Source organism: Thunnus albacares, chromosome 21 (assembly GCF_914725855.1).
Source record: "Thunnus albacares chromosome 21, fThuAlb1.1, whole genome shotgun sequence".
Classification (NCBI taxonomy): Eukaryota; Metazoa; Chordata; class Actinopteri; order Scombriformes; family Scombridae; genus Thunnus; species Thunnus albacares.
In genome coordinates this window covers 2,085,472-2,112,035 of record NC_058126.1, presented here as the reverse complement: position 1 = coordinate 2,112,035, position 26,564 = coordinate 2,085,472, and the positions used below count along the sequence as shown (strand labels likewise).

The window sequence follows — 26,564 nt, the reverse complement described above, 5'->3', positions numbered from 1 at the left end:
GAGGTGAACTTCAGCATGTTGGACTGCAGTGACGGCAGCATCCTGAACAGTCTGGAAACTCTGTTGTCTTACATCATGTTACCGGCGCTCAGATCACAGCAGGTACACACCAGCATCCATTCTTTATGCTCTGCTGATGAAGTGTTTTTACATAATCTGAATGAAACCTAAAAAGATTTTTATCATTTAGAGATCCATCTGTTTTGTTCATTATAAGTAGCAAATTATTAAAGGTATCCTGTGAAGTTATGTTCAGTTGAGTGTTTCTCATCAAAACAGAAACAGATGTGTTGTGAAGAAGTGGCACATACAAGCAGTTTAAGAGAACCTGTCCTATTTTCTTTGTTACAAATAAAATGTACAATTACAGACTTGTCGTGTGAGTCGTAGTTCATAAAATGTTTTACAAACTCACCAGATGTGAAAGATTCTTCTTAGGTGCTTTACAAGTGGAAAAACAATGTCAGGCAGGTGTAGAGTCACAAAAAATATGATTTACTCCAACTGAGAAAAGTCAAACCATAAAAAAAATTCAAAGAAGGAGAAGACGGAGTGCTGCTCAGCTGCAGTGCACTTTGCAATCAACCCTATTTCCTAGAAATTACGTTCATATATGATTAAATTGTTTTCCCAATTATGTTGTGTTAACAAATATAATCTCTGCCTGGATTATGTTCACAGATAACATTTTGTTGAATGAATAAAGCTACATTTATATATCGCTCTGAAGTCAGTTCACATCCTGTGTGTGTTGTTTAGACAACAAAAGCACTTTGGTTCAGGTTAGTGAAAGATGGTGGTGTCACTTAAATGTTTATAAAAACAGACAGGTTTGTCTCATGATATGTTCTGTTTGTGCTGTGAGAACAAAAGCATTCAAAACACTCCTATTCACGAAAACAAGCCTGAAAGAGGGCAATAATGGTGACAGTGGTATGGATTTAGCTCCGTCCTTCACTCAGTGATATTTTTACTGCTGACCCTTTCTTCCTCTGTGCAGATTTGGGGCACGGTGGAGGACGGCGTGTCCTGTCCAGACGTCCAGTCCTTTCTGTCTTCAGTGGATCAGTTTGTCAGTAATCTGAGCTCAGCCAGAATCAACATGGAGAGAAAGTTCCAGTTGCAGCAGGTCAACCTTCCTGATGTCATCAGCCAGCTGAGCAGCCCTGCAGACTACACCTCCGCAGGTAAGAAGGTCAACCACAGCTGCACCTTCAGTAATCTGCAGCTGTCTTTTTTGACTCATTCGAAATCACATCAAGAAAATAGTCCAATCCAATTTTTCCACATCAAAACATCCACCAATATAAACCCATGTTCTCTCACCATGACCTGGAAAAATCCACACACTCCTCTTCTCCAGACTTCATTATTGTAACACACTACTCGCAGGAATCAGACCAAAATTACTTTCACACCTTCACTTGGTCATAAATGCAGCAGCTCGGCTTTAGCATTTTTTAACAGTCATCACAAAACCACAGTTCCTGCCAGTCTATCTTAGAATTGATTTTAAAATTGTAGTTATCATTATCATTCATACAGAACTACTGACTCCTTGTGAGCCAGTGTGCAGCCTCAGATCCTCTGGCAGGTCTTAACTTATTGTTCCAAACTCCAGATTTATGACAAAGGCCCAAAATTATGGAACAGCCTGAGTCTTGTTCCCGTTGGGACTGAATCTGAATGTTGAGATTAGAGCAGTGAATCAACTTTCTATACAGTCCTGAGACAGTACCTCCATCTGATGTTAAAGACATGAATTGTTTATCTGTCTCATAATTATAGTCAAAGTATTCTTTAGGGAAGTTTTGAGAAAATTAATTTTGATTGGGCGAACTATGGAAAAGTGTTTATGTTCAATTTATATCTGCTCCTCAAAAAGGATTCCCATCTATACTGTATTGCTACCAAACATAGTTTGACAGCTGATTTCCTGCAGCTTTGAAGGCTGTGTTGTGCCATATTGGACAGGATGCTAAAAACGTTCTTGTGATGCCAATTTTTTATGGACTTTTTTAATAATATCACACAATAACTTAATAATGCCATTATCTAGCTTTGTACATGGAACAGGATGATACCACAGTGATGATAATGAAATCAATTTCTTCTTGTCTTTTACATGATACTCCTCCAGCCAATCCCAACTACCTTTGTTTCTATCCTTTTTATGGCCCTCATCCATATAAATACAGTCTCATCCATAGTTTTAATAACAGTTCGTGCTTCTGCTCTCAGCCAATAACAGCGAGCTGGTGGAGCGTTTGGAGGGCGTGGTCTCAGTGTGGACCAATCAGATCAAGCAGGTGCTGACGGAGAGCGAGCAGATGAGGAAGGAGGCGGATGACGTCGGACCATCAGCTGAGCTGGAGCACTGGAAGAGACGCATGGTCACCTTTAACAGGTAGATGTACAATATAAATGCTGTAATTAAATCAACTAATTATACATCTTCTCTTCATTATCAGATTAACCTTCAGAGATCATTTAAGTTTATTCTAATCTATTCAATCTCTTCTTGTTTTGGCTGATCTCATTTTATCTTATCTTGGAAATATGACCACAGTTAGTCTAATCTTATCTAACGTCATCTCCTCTAATCTCATTTTCTTCAATTTTGTATCGTCTAGTTTAATATCAGTTTGTCTGGTTTTCGTTTCCTCTAATTTGATTTTGTTTTGTCTCTTTTTGTAAAATATTGCTCGTCCTTTTGATTCCATTCGTTTTTTTTCTTGTTTAGTTTTTCATGAGTTCATAATTTTTCAAGTCTCTCCTAAAATAACAGTCAGGAGCCCAAATGAACATTAAAGCTGTTTTTCTTGCTGTAATCATTCCTCCTGTTAATACTGACCATTAGAAGATCCCTTCATAATGCACTTACAATATAAGTGATGGAGGACAAAATCCACAGTCCTCCTTCTGTGTCAAAATGTATTTAAAAGTTTATCTGAAGCTAATATGAAGCTTCAGCGTCCAAATGAGTCAAATCAAGTAGATATCTTTCAACGTTACAGTCTTTTTAGTGCAAAAGTCCCTCTTTTTGTTACTATACTTCCACCTGCAGCTCAACATTTTGGCCTCCATCACTTACATTGAAAGCAGATTTGAAGGGGATCTTTTAATATCCAGTATGAACAGGAGGAATGATTACAGCGAGGAAAACCTCTTTCACTGCTCATATGGACACCTGACTGCTGGTTTAACACACACTTGAAAAATTGTGAACCCGTCCTTTAATCTTAAATAGTCTGATATAATTTAATCAGATTTTACATCATCTTACATCATCATTTTTTTAAAATTTCAATAAACTACTTGTCATGATGTGTGTGTCTGTGTGTGTGTGTGTGTATGTGTCAGCCTAACGGAGGAGGTGAAGCGTCCTCTGGTGAAAAGGACTCTGGGTGTTCTGCAGGTCGCCAAGTCCCGAACGCTTCGAACCTGGAGAGAGCTGGTCAGCTTCTAAAAGACACCAGTTTAAATTCACATTTAGTGTAACTGACTTCAAACTGATCTGACAGCTGTTAGGTTTACATGGCTAACATCATGATTGATCAATTGATTGATTGATTCTCTCAGGACGGGGACATCACCGTCGTGGCCAACGAGGCCAAGGACAACGTGAAGTTCCTCTACACGTTGGACAAGTTCTTCGGCCCGCTGGGGAAATGCACTCCGGTAAAAACAGACTTTTTATCTTATCTTATCTTTTTATCTTTTATAAAGTCTTTGTATTCAAACTAACAACCTTCTCTAAACTTTAAAGTTCCTGTCTAAGGTCTGTTATCAGGATAGAAAAAACAATATACTGTTTCTTCATCATATGTGGCAAGAAAAAGCAAAAAAACTGAAAGAAATCATATATATACAGAGCTCCCACAGTCATGAAAGGTGATACTTTTTTACTATTAAGTCATATGTGTGAAACATTTAACATCAAATGACTTATAATAATTTATAGTTTAATTTCTTTATTTCTGTGTCATGACAAACATTTGGCCCATTCAGTTTGGGATTACAAGACACCACTATTTTATAAAATCATACATCTTCTGGTACTGCATATACAAAGCATGTGGAAAAAGGTGAGAACAAAAAATAAACACAAACAAAATAAAAAAAAATTAAAAAATCAAAATGAGCTGTTCACATAAAGAACTGTTACATATGCATGGACTCGATAAAGAGCTTTTTTTCTGTTGCTAACTTGCTAATTTATATGTTTCATATGTGAACAGTCAACTCAGTCTTTGTGCATCAACCATGTTTGCAAAATAAACATCTATTTTCTTTTTTTTTACTGAACATAACATCACACAGTTTACAATAAAAAGAACAGTAGAAAACAAGATGGAACTCATTTTCTATATCATTTAGACAACACATTGGACAAATCCAGTTTTCTTCATTTATAACTGCAGGATTGATGACTTATCAGTGTATGACTGAATCTTCTTTTGGGTGAAGCCTGAAGACAAAAAGGCAAAATAGCACATTGAATGTTTCAGCAGGATACAGTAAAACATCTGTAATAGTATTGGATCTATTATTACCACAACAACATTTATATAATAACAATATCAACAATCTCTATATCTATGTCTCTAGACACATATCTACACAAAAACCTAAATATACATGTACATAGAAGCACACACACACACAAAACATTGGTGCATTACGGAAGAATGTCATCCTAAAGAAGTAGGTTTTAAAATGTTTTTTGAATGTTGACACAGATGTTGACAGTCTGGTGTCTATAGGAAGGGCGGCCCAGAGTTTGGGGGCCCTGACAAGAAAAGTCTGATCCCTCCTCTGGTTACTAAATTGGACTTGAGAACAACGAGGAGTAACTGGTTAGATGATCATGTTCAGTCTCAGAAGATGTTAGGAGGTCTATTATATATTCTGGGGCCAGAGCAAGTTGTGCTTTAAAAGTAAGTAAAAAAATAAATAAATCAACTTGAAATCAACGTGATGATGCTAAGACAGGTGTAACAGGGTCTTTTTTGTTAATATCCATTAAAAGCCTGGCAGCTGGATTCTGAACCAGTTGTAGGCATTAAAGTTGCTTCTGACTGAGGCAGGAATACAGAGAGTTGCAATAAAGTCAAGTCTGGAGAAGATAAAAGCATGTATGACCTTCTCCAAATCACTGAGGGACAGAAAAGATTTAATTTATCAAGCATAAAGAGTTTTTTAAACAGGCTGCAAAATGCTGAGACTGCATTCACACTGGACTGTGTTTGTCACTGAACAAACCACCAAGTAGACCGTCAGGACGTTCATTCAATATAAATTATAAGTTAATAAATTGATTTTCTTTTTTCCTTTATGCGCAAGAGCAGCAAGAATTTCATTGTGTTACATTCAGAAGTGAAACTAAAACTTGATTAGCTGAGTTCTGTCCGTTATATGGCGGCTGGCGAGTGGCATGTTGGAGACGCACATGAATTTATAGTAAACGATCTTGTTCACACCACTTAATCATGTACAAGATAAAAAAGCCTTTGAGGACTTAAGGGGTTCTGTATATGCTGTACATATATTATACAAAAATAATACAAAATGTTATGGTTCCAGTAAACGCTCTCACACCTCACTGGGGATCCAAAGCCGCAGGTTAAGACCTGGTCTCTCTCTCGCTCTGACAGACCAGAATGCTGGAGCACATTCCCGGCCTGATGACCAGTATCAGGATGATCCACACGGTCTCTCAGTACTACAACACCTCCGAGAGAATGACCTCTCTGTTGCTCAAGGTCACCAACCAGATGATCAGCACCTGCAGGAGCTACCTGTCGCAGGACGTGGCCCGCATCTGGGACCACAGCAGGTACTCAAGACCAGACAGAACTAAATCAGACAATTCCTGATGATGAGACAAGATTAGATTAGATGATATGAAATTAGTCAATACAAGACTAGAGGAGAGATGTAATGAGATCAAATAGAAACAAGTCATTGCTGCAAACCACTGACTGTATGTAGTCTAAGAAAAATAATGCTTTACACAAAAAAACAACATAAACTACCAATATAAAACATTTCTTTCTTAATGACCAATACTCACTCAGAGCAAAAATGTCCTCCTCACCAAGTGTTTTCATAAATTCATCATAGGAATGGATGAACTTACAATTTATTTTTACATTTTTACAATATTTACAAATACACAGAAGGTTCTCAAAATGTTGGGGAGGACAGGACAAAGTGGTTGTGCCAAAGCAAATAAGTAAAAATATAAAACTAATAACTATATCTGAAAATAAAACAAACAAAAGGAATAACTTACCATCTACAAAACCAGTAAACTTAGTGTGTCTAATAACGTTTAACTATGTGAGTGAAAATGTAAACCGTCCTCAACCTCCCACCACACACCTGTTTTATTAACTTCAACAAGTTTATCTGACAGTGAACCAACAGCTCATACAGACAAGTCAAGGGCAGAGGAATGAGAGAGCCGCTCATAGGCTCTGGATGATGATTGACTGATCTGAAATCTGAAGGAACCAATGAGATGTACTGTATGACTGACACGCACAGGTGGAAACCAATTAGCTGATGGCACCTGGAGAGAGAAACAGGAGTGGAGAGAAAAAATATACACATACAAAGACACAATTACCCGGACTAACATGTAACATAACAGTGTGTGTGTGTGTGTGTGTGTGTGTGTGTGTGTGTGTGTGTGTGTGTGTGTGTGTGTGTGTGTGTGCGGCAGGCCGGTGCTGCTGCAGCGGATCTCTGACTGTTGTAATCTGAACGTGGAGTATCAGAGGAGCTTCCACACCATCAGAGACAAACTGAGAGAAAACCCTGAAAACAGACAGTTTGACTTCAGGTAAACTTTTCACCTCATTTTACAACAGAACTTGTAACTTCCAAAGAGAAGAGGTCTGAGATGAAAGTTTAAATAAACCTTTTCCTGCTTTCTTCTTTTCTTGTCAGTGAGAATTACATCTTTGGGAAGTTTGATGCGTTCTGCAGGCGTCTGGAGAAAATCGCCGACATGACGTCCACCCTGCAGAGCCTGGCCGCTCTGCAAAACATGAAGGTCTTTTTAAAATGTTTTATTCTATGCTACAAATTACCACAAAGTTCTTCTTCTACTTCTTCTACTTATTATTATTATTATTATTATTATTATTATTATTGTTATTGTTATTGTTATTGTTATTGTTATTATTATTATTATTCCTATTAAGTGTGGGTGAATTATTTTTGGATAATGTCATGATTTAGATTTTTTATGTGGAAACAAATGTTCAGGGTTAGTTTACACAATCCTGCAAATATGTGTTTGATAAATTGCTGCGCATAAATTTAGTCATAGGAACACAAAACTATTAAATATTTATTCCATATATAAAAATGTGTTCAGAAAGTTTAAATGCTCAAACTGTGGTTGTAGCTGCAAAGTTTAGCAGGTTAACAACTTATTCTTCTGCTCGAATCAGCCAATATGTATTTTGATGTCACCTGTTGGTTTGTTGAAACATAGATATACTGTATAGTATATAACACACACACACACACACACACACACTGTCATTTCGAAAGAAGACTGAATCAAACTGAGCTCAGCTGTGTTTTAGGTGGAGGGCATTGAGAAGATTTATGTTCGCTATCAGACCATCGTCTCCACCACCAAGTCCAAGACCTACGACATCCTGGACCACCGCAAGCCGGAGGTAAAGTACTACTATATATTATGTAAAAATATATATATATATATATATATATATATATATATATATATAATATATAGTTTAAGTTACAATGTGGTTCATAGAGGAGAAAATTATATAAATTCTGTACAAGCAACAAAGCAGTAGAAACAAGTAAAAAGGCGTTCAAAAAAACAATAAGTAACATTTGCTCTGTGGTTCCTTTCTTATATCATTTATTACCAGAAAACACATCACACTGAAAAAGTGTTCTTTTAAAAATGTTGCAAGAAGGGATTTTCTAGAAACTGAAGTGTTTCGATGTTCTAGTTCAATAGACAAAATCTTCAAAAAGTCTGAGGGCTCTAAAAACCCTGATTGTGTGTGTGTGTGTGTGTGTGTGTGTGTGTGTGTGTGTGTGTGTGTGTGTGTGTGTGTGTGTGTGTGTGTGTGTGTGTGTCAGTTTGACAGTGACTATGCAGACTTCCAGCTCCAGGTTCAGGGTTTGTTCCAGTCTCTCCAGTCTCTGTTGGACTTATGGCTCAGTCAGTCTCTCACTGTGAGTTCAACACGATCAGAACTAAAACTTAAACTCTACTGATGCAGAGTCATGTTGTGTAAACGTTAAAATGAAACGTGTAGACTGTGGTGGAAGTAGTACTCAGATCCTTTACTGCAGTAAAAGTACCAATAGAGCAAAGTAAAAATACTCCATTATATTATTACATTATATACAGTTAGCTAGTTTAGTCCTGTGGTTCCCAACCTAGGGGTCGGGGCCCTCCAAAGGGTCAGCAGATAAATCTGAGGGGTGGTGAGATGATTAATGGGAGAGGAAAGAAGAAAAAACAAAGTTCTGATACACAAATCTGTTTTCAGTTTTCCGACTTTTTCTCTAATCTTTGATTTTTGCTGAAATATTGGATCATTTGAACATTTATTGAAATGAAAGCATGTGAGAAGTTTAGAGGGAAAAATCACTATTTGGTGGAGCTGTTAACAACTCATAGACATGTGAAATGTGACCCCGACTACACACTGCTTTTTGTAAGACGTCAAAAGCCAAAAAGGTTGGAAACCACTGGTTTCATCTTTAACAATGTGTTGTATTTTAAAAGCTTGTTATATTATCCATTGTGTCAAATCTTCATCTGAAAAGTAACTAAAGCTGTCAAATAAATGTAGTGGAGTAGAAAGTACAATATTTCCCTCTGAAATGTAGAAAGTAGCATCACATGGAAATACTCAAGTAAAGTACAAGTACCTCAAAATTGTACTGAAGTACAGTATTTGAGTAAATTTACTTAGTTACTTTCCACCACTGTTAATATAATTGATTGAGGATTGAAAAGATGATCTAATGTGTATAGGGGCGAAACAGAGCGACATCCAGTGTGTGTGTTTCAGACGGAGCGGATGCTGGAGCTGCTGGTGGTGTTTGAGTCCGGTCCGACTGCTCATCTGGACCTGAAGCAGTACTACCTGCTTCTGCTGCAGCGTTACAGCCGAGAGCTGGAGCTGCTGAGGAAGACCTACCAGAGACAGAGAGACAGGCCGCCCATCGGACGCAACCTGCCGCCAGTATAAACACCTGTCTGTCTGTCTGGTCAATTAGACAATGCGATAAAATTTGCAAAAATGTCCTCTCACTGGTTTCTTGTTTCCAATTTTTCTTTTATTTCATGTGGTTAAGATAGACAACAGTTTTTCCACAAGTAAAGGTGACAATGTGAACACACATATATATATAACCACCAGAAGAGAGGCTGCCCACTGGTAATATCACCCGTTGGTCTGACTGAACCTGTCTCTCTCTCTCAGGTGGCAGGTCGGATCTTGTGGTGTCGTCAGCTTTTCAGGAAGATTGAAGCTCCCATGTTGATCCTGAAGAAGAAGCTTGACGTCCTTAAGGTACGACCTCACATTTTACCACATCAATCATATCAATATTGCTGATCAATATGACCTCAGTGACTCTGCCTGTCTGTCTCTCTGCTGCCAGGGACCAGAGATGACGAAGGTGATCCGGAGCTACAACAAGCTGGCCATGGTGCTGCTGCAGTACGAGCTGTTGCACCTGCAAGGGTGGAGTCAGGCTGCAGAGAGAACACCACACTGCCTGAACGCCACCCTGCTGGTCCGACATGAAAACAATAAGGTGCTGAACGAGGGGGATGATAAATAAATGGATGAATAAACCAGCTATCAAATGTCTCAATGTGGATTTTAGGAGAGCTGTGGTGTTTATAAGAACAGTTTTTAAAAAGTAGATGCCATTATTATGGTCCATTAAAGGAACATCGTGACCTACAGTTTCCAAACCCAGAGACATGTTTCCTCTGTGTGTGTCCAGTACAGAGGTAAGTCCATGACCTGTTCAGCTTAGCTTAGCACAAAGACTGGAAGCAGGGGGAAACAGCTAGCCTAGCTCTATCAACACAGAAAAACATGTTGTATGTCATGTAGGAATGGATTAAAGAGTCCCATGTTTATGACTTGCCAGCTTTCATTACCAGCTGATTAAATTAAACTACTGGAATGTGATCGGCAGTCAGCAGCCACATGTTCTTTTGCTTCGGATTTTCACTGTTTGATATTATTATGTCTTTATGAGACAAAACCTGGAACTGTCTGTTTCGCAGGAGTTTTTTGTGAACCTGGACCCTGTGGTTCTGGAGGTGCTGCAGGAAGTCCGCTGGATGACCAAACTCGGGGTGACCATACCAAAGGTCATCATGAAGATGACCTCCAGAGAAGCACAGCTCAAAGCTCTGTATAACCGGTAAGAACAACTGTTCACTATGAGTTTTCCCAAAATCATGAATCTGACAGTCACACCTGTGTTACTCATAGATTAGCCAGGTGTGTGCAGCTGTTTTTATTTCCATTTTCAAATTGTTCTTAAAAAAAACCTGAGTGGAAATATCATAAAGAAAGTGTTTCCTGTTGTCTGAGGTGTAAAAGTGGTTGTCTGGGGAGTGAAGCATGTGACTTAAACGTTGCTGAAGACTGTAGGCAGGCTTTTCACCTCACCTTCAACTGGAACAGCCATAAACACTTTTGACTTTAGACAACACATCGTACAGACTACTTCGCTCAGGCTTTAAGCCTTTTCACTGGTGCTAAACTCGTGTTGTCTTTGATTGACTGGACTCTCTGCCCTGCTGGTCCAGGCTGCTGGACTTGCTTCAGGACTACAGCTCGGTGGTTGCCAGGATCCCACCTCTCCTCTTACCTCTCATACAGCCATTCATTGGCCGGGTGGAGGCAGCTCTCTCCCCTGGACTCACCACACTGTCCTGGACCACCCTCAACACTGACGGATGTAAGGAAGAAGTGACGGACAGACGCAGTATATAAAATATATAAAAACTGATGTATACCAACCTTAACCTATATAAAATATGAATATTTGAACATCAGTGTCTTCAACAATACTCAAGTGACGAACCACCCAGTACTCTCTGTCTTGCTCAGTCATAGGGAGTGTGTATCTGGCTCTAACAGAACTGGATCAGGTCACCAAAGTTGCCACAGACCTGCTGGAGTGTCGTATTGGTCGGCTCCTTGAGGCCATATCATCCTGCTGTCTGTTGGTCCTGCCTGAAGACTCACCTGTCTCACCTCAGGACCTCCTGCTGCAGACAGACAGCTCAGTCCAAGCTGCTGCTGTCACTCTGAACTGGTAAGAAAACAATGTTCACACAATTACTGTCACCATTAATACTGATATTACTGCTACCGCTGGCGCACTCGTGATGTCTTGATGCACGTCAAATGGTCAGGATGTTCTGCTATACTATTTCCTATTGTCCACATGCATTAAAGTCCAACTGAAATTAAATTGCATGTTTTTTTTTAATCTCATACGGCAACATATCTGCTCTGGGAATAGCTTGTCCCATGTTCTCCTTTGAGGAAAAGATCTGAAACCAAAAAGGAGAAATTACATTTTTTTGGTTTCATGAAGGCACCCCCTTGTTTTATATTGACATGACAGAATATATTTAGCTATCTGCCTACTTAAATTGAGACCTTGTTTCCATACTGCAAATCAAATCTTTGCATCAAGCGATAATGTGTTGTTCTATCACAGGCAGAACAACGGTCACACTGAGCCTGATAGCATCCTGCTACACAGCACAAGAGCCACACAGACCCTGAACAACAACCCATGTTAGCTTTCCTGCTGAAGTCTCCTTCTTATCTAACGTACAAACATGAACACACATCTTGTCCTGCACCTTAGCTTGTTGAACGAGCCACCAAACAAACATTAACTGGGGAGAAGTGCACCGCTAATGTCAGTTAGCAGGCTAGATAGCTAAGTAGCTGCTCAGCTGCAGAACATTAAACAGCATGTAAACATACCTGCAAATGTCACTTCGGACCTGTTAGATGCTGGTTTGGTCGTTCAAAATCCCTGTTACCGACACACTGTCTGTCCATGACTTGTAGCTGCAGCAGTTTGTTTACTTTGTCTCTAAAAGTTGAGCCAGGTTCAACTTTTTTACCACAGCCTTCTCATTCAAACAAATGACTGTGTTTTATTAGGCAACGCTGTTGTTTGTCAGAACACGTCTTACAATGTATAAGTGTGTTTGTGTGTGTTTATACAGGCAGAGCCAGCAGGTTGAGAAGTATGTGTTTGAGCTGATTGAGGAGCTGAAGAGGAAGATGAGGCCAATAGAGACAGTTAATCTGGAGGTAACACACACACACGCACGCACACACACACACACTCACACACAGTATTGATCTAAAAACAAAATTTAAATGATTCATTGATAAAGTTTGTGTCCTGTCTTCTCCTCCTCAGGGATCTTTCCAGTGTCTCCATCCAGACTCCAAACAGAAGACTCGCTGTCTCACTTGTCTTCCTTGTCGTTTCTACAACCTGATAGGTCAGCTCTGCCATCGCAACACTGAAGCCCTGGTCAAAGGTCAACCTTCTTTCCTGACACGTCTTCATCCCTTCCCTGCCTTCTTCCTTCCTTCCTTTCTACCCTTCTTTTTTCTGTCTTCCCTCTCCATCCTTCTTGTCTTCTATCACTCCTTCCTTTTTAATCTTTACTTCCAGAGAACTGGGACGGTATCTTATTCAACTTTCAACTTCCCATACTGATATCTCTGCTCTGATTCATCCTCTTCCCCTCAGCCACCAAATCTTCTCTGGACACACTGAGGAGGAGCCTTCATATCCCCAAATACCAGCCGTCGTCCTCCACCTCCAGTAGCAGCCAATCAGCTCCTCCTCCTCTCTTCAGAACCTCCATTCAGCTCGCCATCCCCAACATCGTCCTGAGACCCAGCCTGGATGATATTCAGGTACAATTAACTATCTACAGTAACGCATCATACTTCATACCAACTGAATAAAGATTAAGAACATGCTGCACACCAGGACTTGTTGAACAGTTATAGCCCAGCCTGTATCAGACTTTGAATTAAGTTACGGTGAAACTAAAGATACACCACATGTTGTGTGGAGTGATGAATCACATCTCACTATCTGGCAGACTGATGGACAAAAAAAGTTTGGTGCCTGCCTGAATGAAGAGTGGAGGAGGAATACTGGTCTGCCTGGGCGTTTTTTTTTCCTTTTTGAGCCCCTTTGCTCTAATGAAGGGAAATCATAATGCTACAGCATACAATGATATTTTGGACTTTACTGTTCTTCCAACCTTGAAAGTAGAAGAAAATGGCATCACAATCAACCAAAGACAAAAAAGACAGCTGGGATGCTTGTGACCACAAGTAAAGCCAACAGTTATTTACCTTTTTAAAGGACGGGTTCACAATTTTTCAAGCGTGTCTTAAACCAACAGTCAGGAGCCCAAATGAACATTAAAGCTGTTTTTCTTGCTGTAATCATTCCTCCTGTTCATGCTGACCAGTAGAAGATCCCTTCATAATGACCTTACAATGTAAATGATGGGGGTGAGAATCTTTGGGAATCTCAGGATTTCATTCAATTCAGATTCTTGGTGTCCAATTTGATTCAGAATCGATTCTCAATTGAATGAATAGAAAAGGTGGTAATTTCCTACTCCAGTCCACTGAAATGCATTATGACAACATATTAAGATAAATGGTCTTGATGAAGGCCACTATCAGTAGAGAAACGTGTGTGAGAGTTCACAAATTTTTGATTTTGAAAGGTTAACTACGTTCATTTGGAAACATCTTACAGTCTTCTGACTATATAACTGTATGTATGAAATTAAAGTGTAGTTTACTGACCAACAGTACTGGTTAAATGTCTTTTGTAAAAACAGAAGTCGGTGTTTGTACCCTGGAGTAAGGGGAGGGAGAGGCATTTAGAAAATTGATTTTTGACATTTGTGAATCAAATTCAGAATCGTAGAAGATAAGAATCGTGATTCTCATGTGAATTTTTTTTTTTGTTTTTCAACGATTTTCACATTAAAGTGTGCGTATGTGTGTGTGTTTCAGAGCACCGTGAATAAGCTGGTGAGCGTCATGTTGTCCCTGACTAAAGACATTCCTCTGTGGACTTACTCTCATCTGCAGTACAAACAGCAGCAGGTACACTCATCAGTCATGTCATCTCATTTTGGAAATTCCTGTTATCAGACAACCAATCACATTCCAGCATTTCTCTCTCTCTCCCTTTGGGTGTTTTCCAGGTGGAGCAGGCGGCGGTTCGGGATGCAGGAGACGACATCCTGGTGAAGCCGCCGGTGCTGAAACCTCTGGACAGACAGCTGGCCGAACACAAAGACATCACCAAGTCAGTCCAATAATACAGTGATGAATATGGATTTACGGAATATGGATTTTTAGATTCTAAAGTTCATGCACCAACATCAATACGAACCATAATATACAAGTTTATCTGCTTTTTATTCATTAGCTATCATTAGCTGAGAGCTGGCTACATATCTCACCAACTAAAACAAAGCAGGAGGTTTACTCATCTCCTATCATGACTGACAAACCTGCTGCAAGTCTTTGGGACAGACATTTTTTCTTGTTTTTATTGTTTTCTATGATATTTAGTACAGATAATGAGAAAAATAAAAGAAATTCAGTGGTGAAAAGTAACTAAATACATTTACTCAAGTACTGTACTTCAGTACAATTTTGAGGTACTTGTACTTTACTTGAGTATTTCCATGTGATGCTACTTTCTACATTTCAGAGGGAAATATTGTACTTTCTACTCCACTACATTTATTTGACAGCTTAATTACTTTTCAGATGAAGATTTGACACAATGGATAATATAACAAGCTTTTAAAATACAACACATTGTTAAAGATGAAACCAGTGGTTTCCAACCTTTTTGTCTTTTGACGTCTTACAAAAAGCAGTGTGTAGTCGGGGTCACATTTCACATGTCTATGAGTTGTTAACAGCTCCACCAAATAGTGATTTTTCCCTCTAAACTTCTCACATGCTTTCATTTCAATAAATGTTCAAATGATCCAATATTTCAGCAAAAATCAAAGATTAGAGAAAAAGTTCAAAAACTGAAAACAGATTTGTGTATCAGAACTTTGTTTTTTCTTCTTTCCTCTCCCATTAATCATCTCAACACCCCTCAGATTTATCTGCTGACCCTTTGGAGGGGCCCGACCCCTAGGTTGGGAACCACTGGACTAAACTAGCTATATAAAGTAGTGTAAACTAGCTTCACCAAACCACTACTTTTACTGCAATACTTTAACTACATCAAACTCAGAATACTTATGTACTTTTACTGCAGTCGTATTTTTCATGCAGGACTTCTAGTTGTAATGGAGTATTTTTACTTTGCTGTATTGGTACTTAAAGGATCTGAGTACTTCTCCCACCACTGAATACTGACATAAACAAGAAAAAATTGGAGAAAAAACACCTACCATGAAGTAAACTGACTTAAAATCTCAGTTAAGCTAAATTAAACTCAAGGTGCAGTGACACTAAACGACAGGAGCAGATTAAACTGCAGTTTATGAGAGCATAACAAACTTAAAGTGGAACTGCAGTAATTTTCCACCTCAGTGTGTGTTTCTATGTGTCAAAAGTCATATAAAGCCTCTAATGACTCTAGAGCGAGCTGTGTGAAATCTGATAAGTTGCCTCATGTGATGTCACTTGAGTACAAGTTTGAAAATGAAAGAAGTGAGGTTACATTGCGGGTAGGAGACAGGTTTTAACAAGAAAGAAGATTGTGAGGAATAAAATACTTCTAATTCTGTTGCATCAATTTTGATCTTTTTTTTACTGTCCATCATGAGTCTGACAATGTTTTAGGAGTGTGATGCTAAATCTGTGCAGTGCTAAGCTAAGCTAATGAGAGACAAACAGCCGCACCAGTCTTCAGGCTCCATTATGTTGTTGTTTGTGTTTGGAGCAGGTTGGTGATGCAGCTCGGCTCCATCGTGTCGTCTCTGAGAGCTCAGGCTGCCAACACTCTGAATGAACTCGCTCACTTCTCCACTCTGTGGAACCAGGTCAGTGTGTGTGTGTGTGTGTGTGTGTGTCTGTGTGTGTGTGTGTGTGTGTTGGGCTGCTGCTGTTGTTGTTGTTGTTCTTGGTGAGTTGGACTAACAGTCGGATGTGTTTAGGACCCAGAGGAGCAGGTGCAGGCCTTCTTGCAGTCCAACCCCTCGCTGACGGAGTTCAGCTCTCAGATCTCCTTCTACTCTGTGAGTCCAGTTTCTGTCAAACATCACATCAGCTCTCAAGATGACTGCAGTTCTGCTCTGTTACTGAACATTATTATCAGGATCACGGTTTACTATAATACATGACAGAGGGTCACAGTTTGATGCAACTATGGATTCTGAGTCATGACTCTTGAGCCTAATAAACATTTGTTTTTAGATCCATAAAAATCTCCAACCAGCAGACACAACAACAGCTTCAGTTGCTCCAATAAGCAGCTGAACTGTTCTGTTATTAAACCGTAGACTGTAAGAAATATGGACGTAATCACCGTGACATCACACATTAGTTGAGAGGATGAGCGAGAGGGTGGAGCTGACCATAGTGCTATCTGCTAGATAGCCCCCTGCTGGCCATGAGAAAGAATGCAGGTTTAAGGCACTTCTACACTGGCTTCACTTTTCAGGCCGGGAGCTTCCTGCTTGTATTAAACGCAGAATATGTAATTTCTGCCGCTAGGGGTCTGAATCAAAACAATAACAAAAGACAGATTTTGATGACGTTGTGAAGCAGTGTGGGATCATGGGAGTTGTTGCCGTCATTGCAGTCAGTTTCTCCCTGTTTGGATTCCTTCAGTGTTCATCGTTCAGGATGTTTTTATCAGAGCTGAATAATCTGCAGAGGTCTCCTCCTCACCAAAAAAACAAACAGACACAGTGATTAAAACCGGTAAAAACATTGAACATAACAGTTTCATGTTAAAAATCAATGTTTCTCTGACTGTGTTAGGCAGACAGAGGACGTTCGGAAGGGGCTCTGTATGAACCGAGCTGCTGCTGACGTTTGCTCAGCTTGTTTCTCTGATAACTTAAGATCCAGACATCCGATGACTAAAAGATAAGGTTAAAAACCAAGATCTAAAAAGTTTATCGTAAAAATGTGGCTTAAAACTGGATAAAAAGTCAATTTATGACAGTTTCTAGCGGACAACCAGAATGCCAGTAGTTCATTGTCTTTACCCATGATGCCTTGCTGTCCCTGCAGAAGCTGGAGATGCAGATTTCAGAGCTCCCTGCGTCCTGCACGGTGGGTTCGATTCTCTTCGACACCGACGAGCTGAAGCTGGCGCTCACTCAGGAGTGTCGTCTGTGGAAACGAGCCTTCGGCGCTGCGCTCAACCGCCGGGCGTCCGCCGATATGGACGACATCTTCTTATTCGTGGACGGGCTGACGAAGCGCCTGCAGCGTCCAATCACAGACCTGGAGGACGTCCGAGGAGCCATGGCTGCGCTCAGAGAGGTCAGCCGGCGCCTGATTGGCTGTCTGTTGAGTTCTTCTTCTTTTAATTAGTTTCATTCATTCACTCGCTCACTGTTTCATTCAAAAATCCAGTTAATCTTTCGATCACTTATCAGTTAATTAATAAATTGCTCCTTATACTCATTCTGTCACATTCATTCATTCATGCAAAAAGCATCAAATTCCCACATTTGAGAACCTGGAACAATCAAATATTTGTTTGGGGTTTTTTGCTTGAAAAATTACATGAACAATTAATTAATTATCAAAATAGTGGCCAATTAATTTTCTGTCGATCTACTAATCGGTTAATCAATTAATTCTTGCAGCTCCAGTACTGTTGATACACTGTTAGTGCTGCCAGTCATACTTTCTCTCTTGGTGCTCATTCAGTCATCCTTTCATGTGTTTACTCCTCTTTATTCTCTCACTTATTTATTCATCATCCTGCGGATTATAATCCATTCATCCCTCCCTCTGTTCACTCGTTCATCTCCTCACTGTTTTACTGTTTTGAGGTCCGGGAGGCGGAGGTTCGTATTGATGCCACCATCGGCCCGGTGGAGGAATCCTTCACTCTGCTCAACAAACACGAGCTGCTCTTCAACGACGGCAACGCCGAGCGCGTAGACGGTCTGACGTACGCCTGGAAGAACCTAAACGTCCTGGTGAGATGGAGGGATGCTGATGTTGTCACTAATGATCTAATCTGTAAAACTTTTTGACTTGAATTTAGTGTATGAGGCGCCCTCCAGTGGTGGAGTTTGGTGTCACTATGTATGTGTACATGTGGTCTTCTGTCTGTTTAAAAAAAAAAACCTTTCAAACCTTTACAGTGAAGATGTTTTTGAAAAGTGAAGTCATTTAATCAGGTTCTTACTCTTCAAAGTGCTGTTTGAGAGTTAACACTTATTTTCAGGGCTACGGTCAGGATTAAATTTACAGGTTAGGGAAGGCTTGATGTCAATGAGCGTCCGCACAAGTACAGAAATAAAAGTGTGTGTGTGTTTTGTGGTTTCAGGTGGTGCAGAACCAGAACACTCTGGTGAAGATCCAGCCCAGCATGAAGGCAGACCTGCTGTCTGCAGTGCAGAGCTTCCAGAGCCACGTTCAGAGCTTCTGCTCTGAGTACAACCACAGGTATAATAATAATAATAATAATAATAATAATAATAATAATAATAATAATAATAATAATGATATATCTTTATTTATGTAGCACTCTTTAAAAACATAGTTTACAAAGTGCTTAACATCATCTGCACATTTATAAACACAAAACACACAGAAAAAGCAAACGAAAAATCAATGCATTTTTAAATTACAGTGTTAAAATAAAATACAATGATGTCCATGGAATAAAGTATAGGAGAAAAAAAGGAGATCAATGTAAAAAATAAAACCACGAGTACTAAACGATAAGATGGTGAAAGACATGCACACACATCAAGAAGAAACACTCCTGATGAAGCGTAGTATGTGCAAAGAGTAAAACTTGTGTGTCTGCAGGGGTCCGGGGGTGGAAGGTGTGGCTCCAGCTGAAGCCAGTGAGCGGCTGCAGAGTTTCCAGGCTGAGTTTGACCAACTGTGGAGGAAATACACCACCTACTCTGGAGGAGAGGAACTGTTCGGACTGCATGTTAATGGTACGACTGAATTCCTTCCTTCCTTTCTTCTCTTCTTCCTTCCTTCTCTCCTTCCTTCTCAACATCTCCTCTCCTTTCTGCAGAGTATCCAGAGCTGCAGAGGATCAAGAGGGAACTCTCTCTGCTGTCCAAACTCTACAGTTTGTATAACTCAGTCATCGACAGTGTGGCCGGCTACTACGACATCCTGTGGGCCGACCTCAACATCGAGAAGATCACCACAGAGCTGCAGGACTTCCAGAACAGGTAGAACAGGGAGATATTTTTTTTATGTTATTGAACATTTATTTAAATTAAATTTGATGAAGATTGATATGATGCTGCCAGTTAATTTAAATCTGTATTTCAGCTTCTGACCAAAGAAAGAAATTGATCTTTTTAATCTTTTTAATATTTTAAAGCAAAACCTGTCAACTCTTCAATAAAAGTTGCACATAGAGGAGTGTAACTTTATTGCTTCATCTCTCACTTTGTCTCCTTCTGAGTTTTCAGGATCCGAAAGCTTCCGAAGGCGCTGAAGGAGTGGCAGGCCTTCAGAGATCTGAAGAAAACCATCGATGACTTCACTGAGACCTGCCCTCTGCTCTGCATGATGGCCAACAAGGTGGGACAACCTGCCTGACTTACTTTACATATGTATAGTATAGTATGGTGAATTTTGATAAACCCTGGTTTAAATAATAATAATTATAATGATGCTTTTCAAAATCCACATTACAAAGTGCTTCACAAAGACAGCTGACATAAAATTATAAGGTTTAAAATTTAAAAGGAAATAAAAGACAGTTCCAAGAAATCAAAACTCAAATAAAATCAGGAAAGGCTCTCCAATAAAAGTATGTTTTAAGAAAGGACTTAAGAGACTCAGCCGATCCGATTTCCTCAGGCAGATCGTTCCAGAGCCTCGGGACCCTGACTACAAATACTCTGTCCTCTTTAGTTTTCATCTGGGCCTCTTTGTATGTTTGTTTGTCTAAATAAATGTATTTTTTAAAGTGCTGGTATTGTGAAAAACAAGAAAAATGATCTTTGGGATGGATTAGGGTGATGGAAGAGTCTCCTGTGCTTTAAAAATGTACTCAGTCTTTTTAAGTTATTTGAAATATAGAAATTCGTGGCTCAAGAGTGAGCGGTGTTGAGGCGGTACTTGTTACTGCATCACACCAGAAAGTCAAATCAGATCTGCAGGAAGCTTTAGCACGAGTCTACCGCCACCCAGCGCTACGCTGAGTGTGTACGTAACTTCTGTAGTCGCAGTTTGCATCACAGCCGGATGACGAGCAAAGCAGCCCACTGTAAGTGTGCTAAAGCTAAGCCAACAACCTCCAGCTACATTTACTTTGTGAGGAAACTTAGACATGATCTCATCGTTCTGAAACATCCTGTTGAGTCTCAGCTGTGCAGCAGCAGCTTCTGCCTTCATTCAGGATCAGACTGCTTCATAGACGCTTTATACTGTCTTACATCTCCAGCTGCAGACATTGCTGCAGGTAAACATGCTGCGTAAGGGAACTTGCATTATTCATTAAATCCTATTCTGATTGAATGGTGGTGAAGATGGAGGCCACACTTCCAGCCAATCAGAGTACGTGCTCATTAATAATGCAGATTTTATGTATGATGCTTCAGTAACAGCCTGCTGGAGGACAAAGGGGGATCTGGGCTGTAAGGAAAGATGCTTTTAGAGAAATCTAAACTTTTGCTCAAAAAATGTTGGATATGTTTTAAAATGGACTCAGTATTTATAAAAATTTGTCAAAAAGGCCATAAAACCAGATCTTTAAGACTTCATTACAGTTTAGTGAGATAAATGTGCTTGGTTATCATATCCACATTACAAACTTTTATTTTGAAAATTCTCAAAAATATATGTACAGATTATACCATCATAGTCATCCTGATGTTTTTAACTGACTGTCATCCTTCAGGCCATGCTGCCCAGACACTGGACTCGTCTCAGTGAGTTGACTGCTCACAATTTCCAGGTGGAATCAGAGAGTTTCTCCCTCAGAAACATCATGGAGGCTCCGCTTCTGAGAAACAAAGAAGATATTGAGGTATTGATGCTGAAAACACAAACAGCTGCAGATGTCAGTCTGGACCAGAGAGCTACTTATGAATTCTGTTACTTTCATCTCTTTCTCAGACCTTGATTTGAAGAACATTTGTCATTAATTTTAGGTCACACAATAACGTCTGTTCTTTAATTTCACTATAATTTCCAGTTCTAAATGTACAGTATAATGTCTTACATTGGCTGACTTGTTCCTCCTTATTTCACATAGGTGTTTTTTAATGGTAATGGTAATTGTACTGGGATTCGGCTTGTTTTAAGTCTCACTTGGCCTTTTTTTTTAAAAAATAAAATCCTGAAAAGTCTATAACAACCCTGAATGCCAAGGTGACATGAAAAGTTACAGTTAAAATAACCTTAAAAAATAAGAAACAATCCTGTCTGGAATACTGCTGTAAAGTCAGGAGTAAACTAAAAAATTTAGCAACGAAAATTTAAAAATAAATAAATAAATAAAATAAAAGAAATAACCTTGAAATTTTCAAGTGAACCCTGGAATTTGGCAATAATCTTGAAAGGTGGTACTAATCTTGAAAACTCACAAATCATCCTAAAAGATTAGAAGTACAAACTATTTTTTTTTACAAAACTCAAATATTGTAGCTGCAAAAAGTCAAGAATAATCTGAAAAATTTTGAACGAACCCTATAAAATCTGCAGTAATCCAGAAAAACTGCACAGACAAAATCTCACAAATCTGGAATAATCCGAGTCATTCTGAACACTCGTCAACAGCCTTGAAAAGTCTGGAATCAAAATGCTTCACTTTTACGTTTAAACCATTAAAAACAAAAGAGTATAATCATTTAAAACTTACTTTCTCTTTCAAGATGTTTGCTGAAAGATTTCCTTATGAGACTTTTTTCCTTTGTGCATCAGGATGTTTGTATCAGCGCGGTGAAGGAGCGGGACATCGAGGCCAAGCTGAAGGACGTGGTGGCCGAGTGGAGCAGCCAGATGCTCAGCTTCGCCACCTTCAGGACCAGAGGAGAACTGCTGCTGAGAGGAGCCGACACCGCTGAGAAAATCTCCATGATGGAAGACAGTCTGATGGTGCTGGCATCACTGCTTAGCAACAGGTAGGGAGACAAGGGAGGCAAGGAGGAAAGGAAAGAAGGATGGGAAGACTTGGAAGGAAAGAAAAGGGCTCAGGAAGAAGAAGAAAGAAAGAAAAGAAAGGAGAGACTTTGAAGGAAAGAAAGAAATAAAGACTCTAAAGGCAAGAAAGTCCTGAAGGACTGAAAAAAAGACTTGAAAGGCACGAAAGAAAGACAGAGATCCAAAACCAGAAACTGAAAATAAACATGAAATGTAGTGAAATGAAAGAGGGTGGTAATGTGACCGATAGATCAGTGAACAAATGACTGAATGAATGGATGCATGTATGAACGAACAGGTGGTCTGTGTACGTTCTTCTGCAGATACAATGCTCCGTTCAAGCCGTCTATCCAGCTGTGGGTCCAAAAACTCTCCAACACCTCTGAGATCATCGAGAAGTGGCTGTCGGTTCAAAACCTCTGGATCTACCTGGAGGCGGTGTTTGTGGGAGGAGACATCGCCAAGCAGCTGCCTCAGGTCGCAACAAACACCAAAGTCCCAAAACCCACTTGATCCATGCGGTTGTTTATTATATGTGTAGCCTTGACATGTTCGTCACATTAGATAGACTATAAAGGTTATCTTTAACTCATCCAGGAAGCCAAACGTTTCCAGAACATTGATAAGTCATGGCAGAGGATCATGCAGCGAGCGCACGAGGTTCCCAACGTGGTGCAGTGCTGTGTGGGAGACGAGACGCTCATCCAGGTGCTGCCCGCGTGCCTCTGAGCAACACAGCGCTTACAAGATTCTGCCACAGCTGTTAAATATGGATCCATCCTTGATTCTGACCAGATCTTTTTCTCTTCTTTCTCTTTTCATCGTCCTCCAGTTGCTCCCTCACCTGCTGGAGCAGCTGGAGCTCTGTCAGAAGTCTCTGTCTGGTTACCTGGAGAAGAAACGGTTGGTGTTTCCTCGTTTTTTCTTTGTGTCCGATCCCGCGCTGCTGGAGATTCTGGGCCAGGCCTCCGACTCGCACACCATACAGGTAACACACATGTACAGGTGATACTGATAGATTTATAATGTTTTACAATTTAACTTTAAGTTACTTTACTTTCTTCCCTCCCAACTCCGAACAGTATCTTTTTCTCTGCTTTTGTTTCTTGTACCTTCTTTCCTGTGTTGTTGTTGTTGTTGTTGTTGTTGTTGTTGTTTGATAAAATAAAAATTAAAATCCAAATCATCTCTCTCTCTCAGGCTCATCTGCTCAGTCTGTTTGACAACGTTAACAGAGTTGTTTTCAGTGAGAAAATCTACGACCAGATGATCAGTTTTCAGTCCCAAGAAGGAGAAACTGTAGATCTGAGCCAGCCTGTCCTGGCACAGGTATGTACACACACAAACAAGTGTTACTGTCCTTATGGGGATTTGCCATGAACTGCATTGATTCTCTGCCTGTTATTATAAATTTAGATTTTAACATTAAAGTTCTTATGTGTAGGGCATATTAAAGACGATGTGGCAGACAGTAATCCAGAGGTTCATCAAAACCTGCAAGGAGGTGTCAATAATCCAGTTCTTTGTAAAGAAAAAAAAATACCCTCCAGGACTGTAATAATGGGAAATATGGCAGTTGCTTATTGTGCACAAAGAACTTTGGTTCTTTCAGAAGTTAGAAAGTGGAAAAACTCCTGTAAATGTCACCAAGCATTGCATAAGAAAAAGTTGAATTCCTACAGACCATCAGCATCAAACAATCAGAGCTTAGTAGAGATGCAAGGGTTTGGTCATAGACCAACTAGATTGTTGTTTTTATGCTGCCCTCTTGGCCAGGTCTGTCTTGAAAATTAGATTTTAATCTCAATGAGGCTTTTACCTGGTTCAAAAAAGTAAAATGGGATGAAAAATGAAGCTTTAACAATTGAAAGAAAGAAAGAAACAGACTCAGAAAAAAGAAAGAAAGACTTAGAAAGAGACAAAGATAGAGAAGTTTTTAACGGCTGAACGTGTCCCCTCCAGGGGAACGTGGAGGTTTGGTTAGGCCAGCTGTTAGCCGGGGTGAGGCAGACCCTCCATACCATCATCCGTCAGGCCTTCCTGGCCATCAGCGACCCGGGCCTGAAGCTGCTGGAGTTCCAGGCTGCGTTCCCGGCTCAGGTCGGCCTGCTGGGAATCCAGATGATCTGGACCAGAGATGCAGAGGAAGCGCTGGTCCTCAGCAAGTCTGACAAGAAGGTTTGCTTTTATTTTCAAAACAGGAGGAGGGGAAACATGTCATTCATTATTGAGATCCCTCCCCCTTCACTGTCTCCTACCTGATTGGCTGGCAGATCATGCAGACGACCAATCAGAAGTTCCTGGACCTCCTCAACGAGCTGATCGACATGACAACCAGAGAGCTGAGCAGGAACGAGAGGACCAAGTACGAGACGCTCATCACCATCCACGTCCACCAGAGAGACATCTTCGACGAGCTGGTGTGTGGACAGACGGACGCACAAAAGTACAGCTTAATATCGACAAGAGAGGGAAATATTATTATTTTATCTCAACAGGTGCGTCTGAATGTGCGGTCTGCATCAGACTTCGAGTGGCAGAAACAGTCAAGGTTTTACTTCTTGGAGGAGACGGACAGATGTGTCATCCAAATCACAGATGTGGAGTTCAGCTACTGCAATGAATACCTGGGCTGCACAGACAGACTGGTGATCACCCCACTGACAGACAGGTATACAGACACCTGACACATGCAGCAGGGTGACGTGATTATTAAGATGATGCCTTCATTGTCCAGCCAGAACTAGATATGTATGTTTGCACATCTGTCCAGGTGTTACATCACTCTGTCCCAGGCTCTGGGGATGAGTATGGGTGGAGCTCCGGCTGGTCCAGCAGGAACAGGTAACACAGTCTCAGGTGACAGCTTAATGATGTATCCTCATATTGACTTTGTTGCTCTGATACAGTGTGTGTTTCCAGGTAAGACAGAGACCACTAAAGACATGGGTCGCTGTCTGGGGAAATATGTGGTTGTTTTCAACTGTTCGGACCAGATGGACTACAGAGGACTGGGACGTATCTACAAAGGTGAGTGAATGTGTGTGTGATTACTCTAGTGCATTGGTTAGTGTGTATCAGTAGATAGCGGTAACCTCCTGCTTGCTTCCTCCTGTATTCAATAACTGCTAATGACCAATGATGCTGTGAGCTCACAGTATAACTGAAGGTCACTCAGATAAGCATTAAACATTTTTAATCAACTCAGAGCTTCTCTAATCTGGATCTCATTGGTTGGACAGTGAGAGGACACTGTTTAGAGAGATTCTAGTCAATGAATCAAAGTTAAAAAGTAAAAGTGACAGAGACTAAAATAGGATTTTGAAAACTGAGGCAGATGATCCCCCCCATCAGCAGTGGAAATTATGCTTTTGTCTGGACCCAAACTCAGTTCAGTTCAGGTTGGTCCACATCTTTTGGGTTTAAGGGGGCAGATCTAGCTGAGGACATCTTGCTCAACAACATTATAAGAAGACATGGAGACTCAAACTGGAAGTGATGCCAAACAAACCTCCAAGCAGCCGGATGTAGATGAATTGTTACTGACTGAACACCAAAGGATTTACAGTTGGTTATTGTGTCTCTGCAGGTCTGGCCCAGTCCGGAGCCTGGGGCTGCTTTGATGAGTTCAACCGCATCGAGCTGCCTGTGCTGTCTGTCGCCGCCCAGCAGATCTACATCGTCCTGCAGTGTAAGAAGAACAAGAAGAAACAGTTTGTCTTCACTGACGGAGACGTGGTCGACATGGACCCTGAGTTCGGCATCTTCCTCACCATGGTAACTGAGCTCTGACCTCACGAAACACTGCTAAAACATTATTGCTGTTATTCACTCACAGAAACATCACAGAACCTTAGTAAACAAAGGTAACCAGATTCTCGATAACGTGTAGAACTTCAGCAATATCCCTGAACATGGATTTTGTCACATAGTTAGCTGTAGAAGTTCCCAGAGGACTCCTGAGATTTCTGGAGCTCAACCATCTCAGAGTTTTCCAGAAATACACTGACTACAATACATCCGGCTAACGGCTTCTAGAAAAAGAAGGAACAGAAACTGCAGTACAGTTCTAGAAATGAAACTAGAACTGAACTTCTTCAGAAACAGATTTTGAGAAGTAGTTCTAAAACTGGATTACCTCAGAAATAGTCAGAA

At 40.3% G+C, this 26,564-nt stretch overlaps 1 protein-coding gene across 1 annotated transcript in view; it reads left to right on the top strand.

Moving 5' to 3' along the window:
- Positions 1–26,564, top strand: part of dnah5l (dynein, axonemal, heavy chain 5 like) — a 64,261-nt gene continuing 37,697 nt past the window's right edge. The window contains exons 1-41 of the mRNA XM_044339121.1: positions 1–102; positions 1,001–1,187; positions 2,242–2,407; positions 3,364–3,457; positions 3,583–3,681; positions 5,658–5,839; positions 6,731–6,850; positions 6,958–7,063; positions 7,605–7,700; positions 8,140–8,235; positions 9,084–9,257; positions 9,498–9,587; positions 9,679–9,834; positions 10,319–10,458; positions 10,850–11,001; positions 11,154–11,361; positions 12,296–12,383; positions 12,496–12,619; positions 12,835–13,004; positions 14,133–14,225; positions 14,327–14,430; positions 16,042–16,138; positions 16,253–16,333; positions 17,337–17,591; positions 18,110–18,259; positions 18,613–18,731; positions 19,101–19,237; positions 19,321–19,483; positions 19,730–19,841; positions 21,166–21,294; positions 22,191–22,390; positions 22,733–22,886; positions 23,007–23,117; positions 23,242–23,397; positions 23,610–23,738; positions 24,372–24,587; positions 24,683–24,829; positions 24,908–25,080; positions 25,183–25,253; positions 25,332–25,439; positions 25,999–26,186. Of these exons, the coding sequence (XP_044195056.1) occupies positions 16–102; positions 1,001–1,187; positions 2,242–2,407; positions 3,364–3,457; positions 3,583–3,681; positions 5,658–5,839; positions 6,731–6,850; positions 6,958–7,063; positions 7,605–7,700; positions 8,140–8,235; positions 9,084–9,257; positions 9,498–9,587; positions 9,679–9,834; positions 10,319–10,458; positions 10,850–11,001; positions 11,154–11,361; positions 12,296–12,383; positions 12,496–12,619; positions 12,835–13,004; positions 14,133–14,225; positions 14,327–14,430; positions 16,042–16,138; positions 16,253–16,333; positions 17,337–17,591; positions 18,110–18,259; positions 18,613–18,731; positions 19,101–19,237; positions 19,321–19,483; positions 19,730–19,841; positions 21,166–21,294; positions 22,191–22,390; positions 22,733–22,886; positions 23,007–23,117; positions 23,242–23,397; positions 23,610–23,738; positions 24,372–24,587; positions 24,683–24,829; positions 24,908–25,080; positions 25,183–25,253; positions 25,332–25,439; positions 25,999–26,186 (5,628 nt within the window). The 5' untranslated portion in view covers positions 1–15. The remainder of the gene's footprint in view (positions 103–1,000; positions 1,188–2,241; positions 2,408–3,363; positions 3,458–3,582; positions 3,682–5,657; positions 5,840–6,730; positions 6,851–6,957; positions 7,064–7,604; positions 7,701–8,139; positions 8,236–9,083; positions 9,258–9,497; positions 9,588–9,678; positions 9,835–10,318; positions 10,459–10,849; positions 11,002–11,153; positions 11,362–12,295; positions 12,384–12,495; positions 12,620–12,834; positions 13,005–14,132; positions 14,226–14,326; positions 14,431–16,041; positions 16,139–16,252; positions 16,334–17,336; positions 17,592–18,109; positions 18,260–18,612; positions 18,732–19,100; positions 19,238–19,320; positions 19,484–19,729; positions 19,842–21,165; positions 21,295–22,190; positions 22,391–22,732; positions 22,887–23,006; positions 23,118–23,241; positions 23,398–23,609; positions 23,739–24,371; positions 24,588–24,682; positions 24,830–24,907; positions 25,081–25,182; positions 25,254–25,331; positions 25,440–25,998; positions 26,187–26,564) is intronic.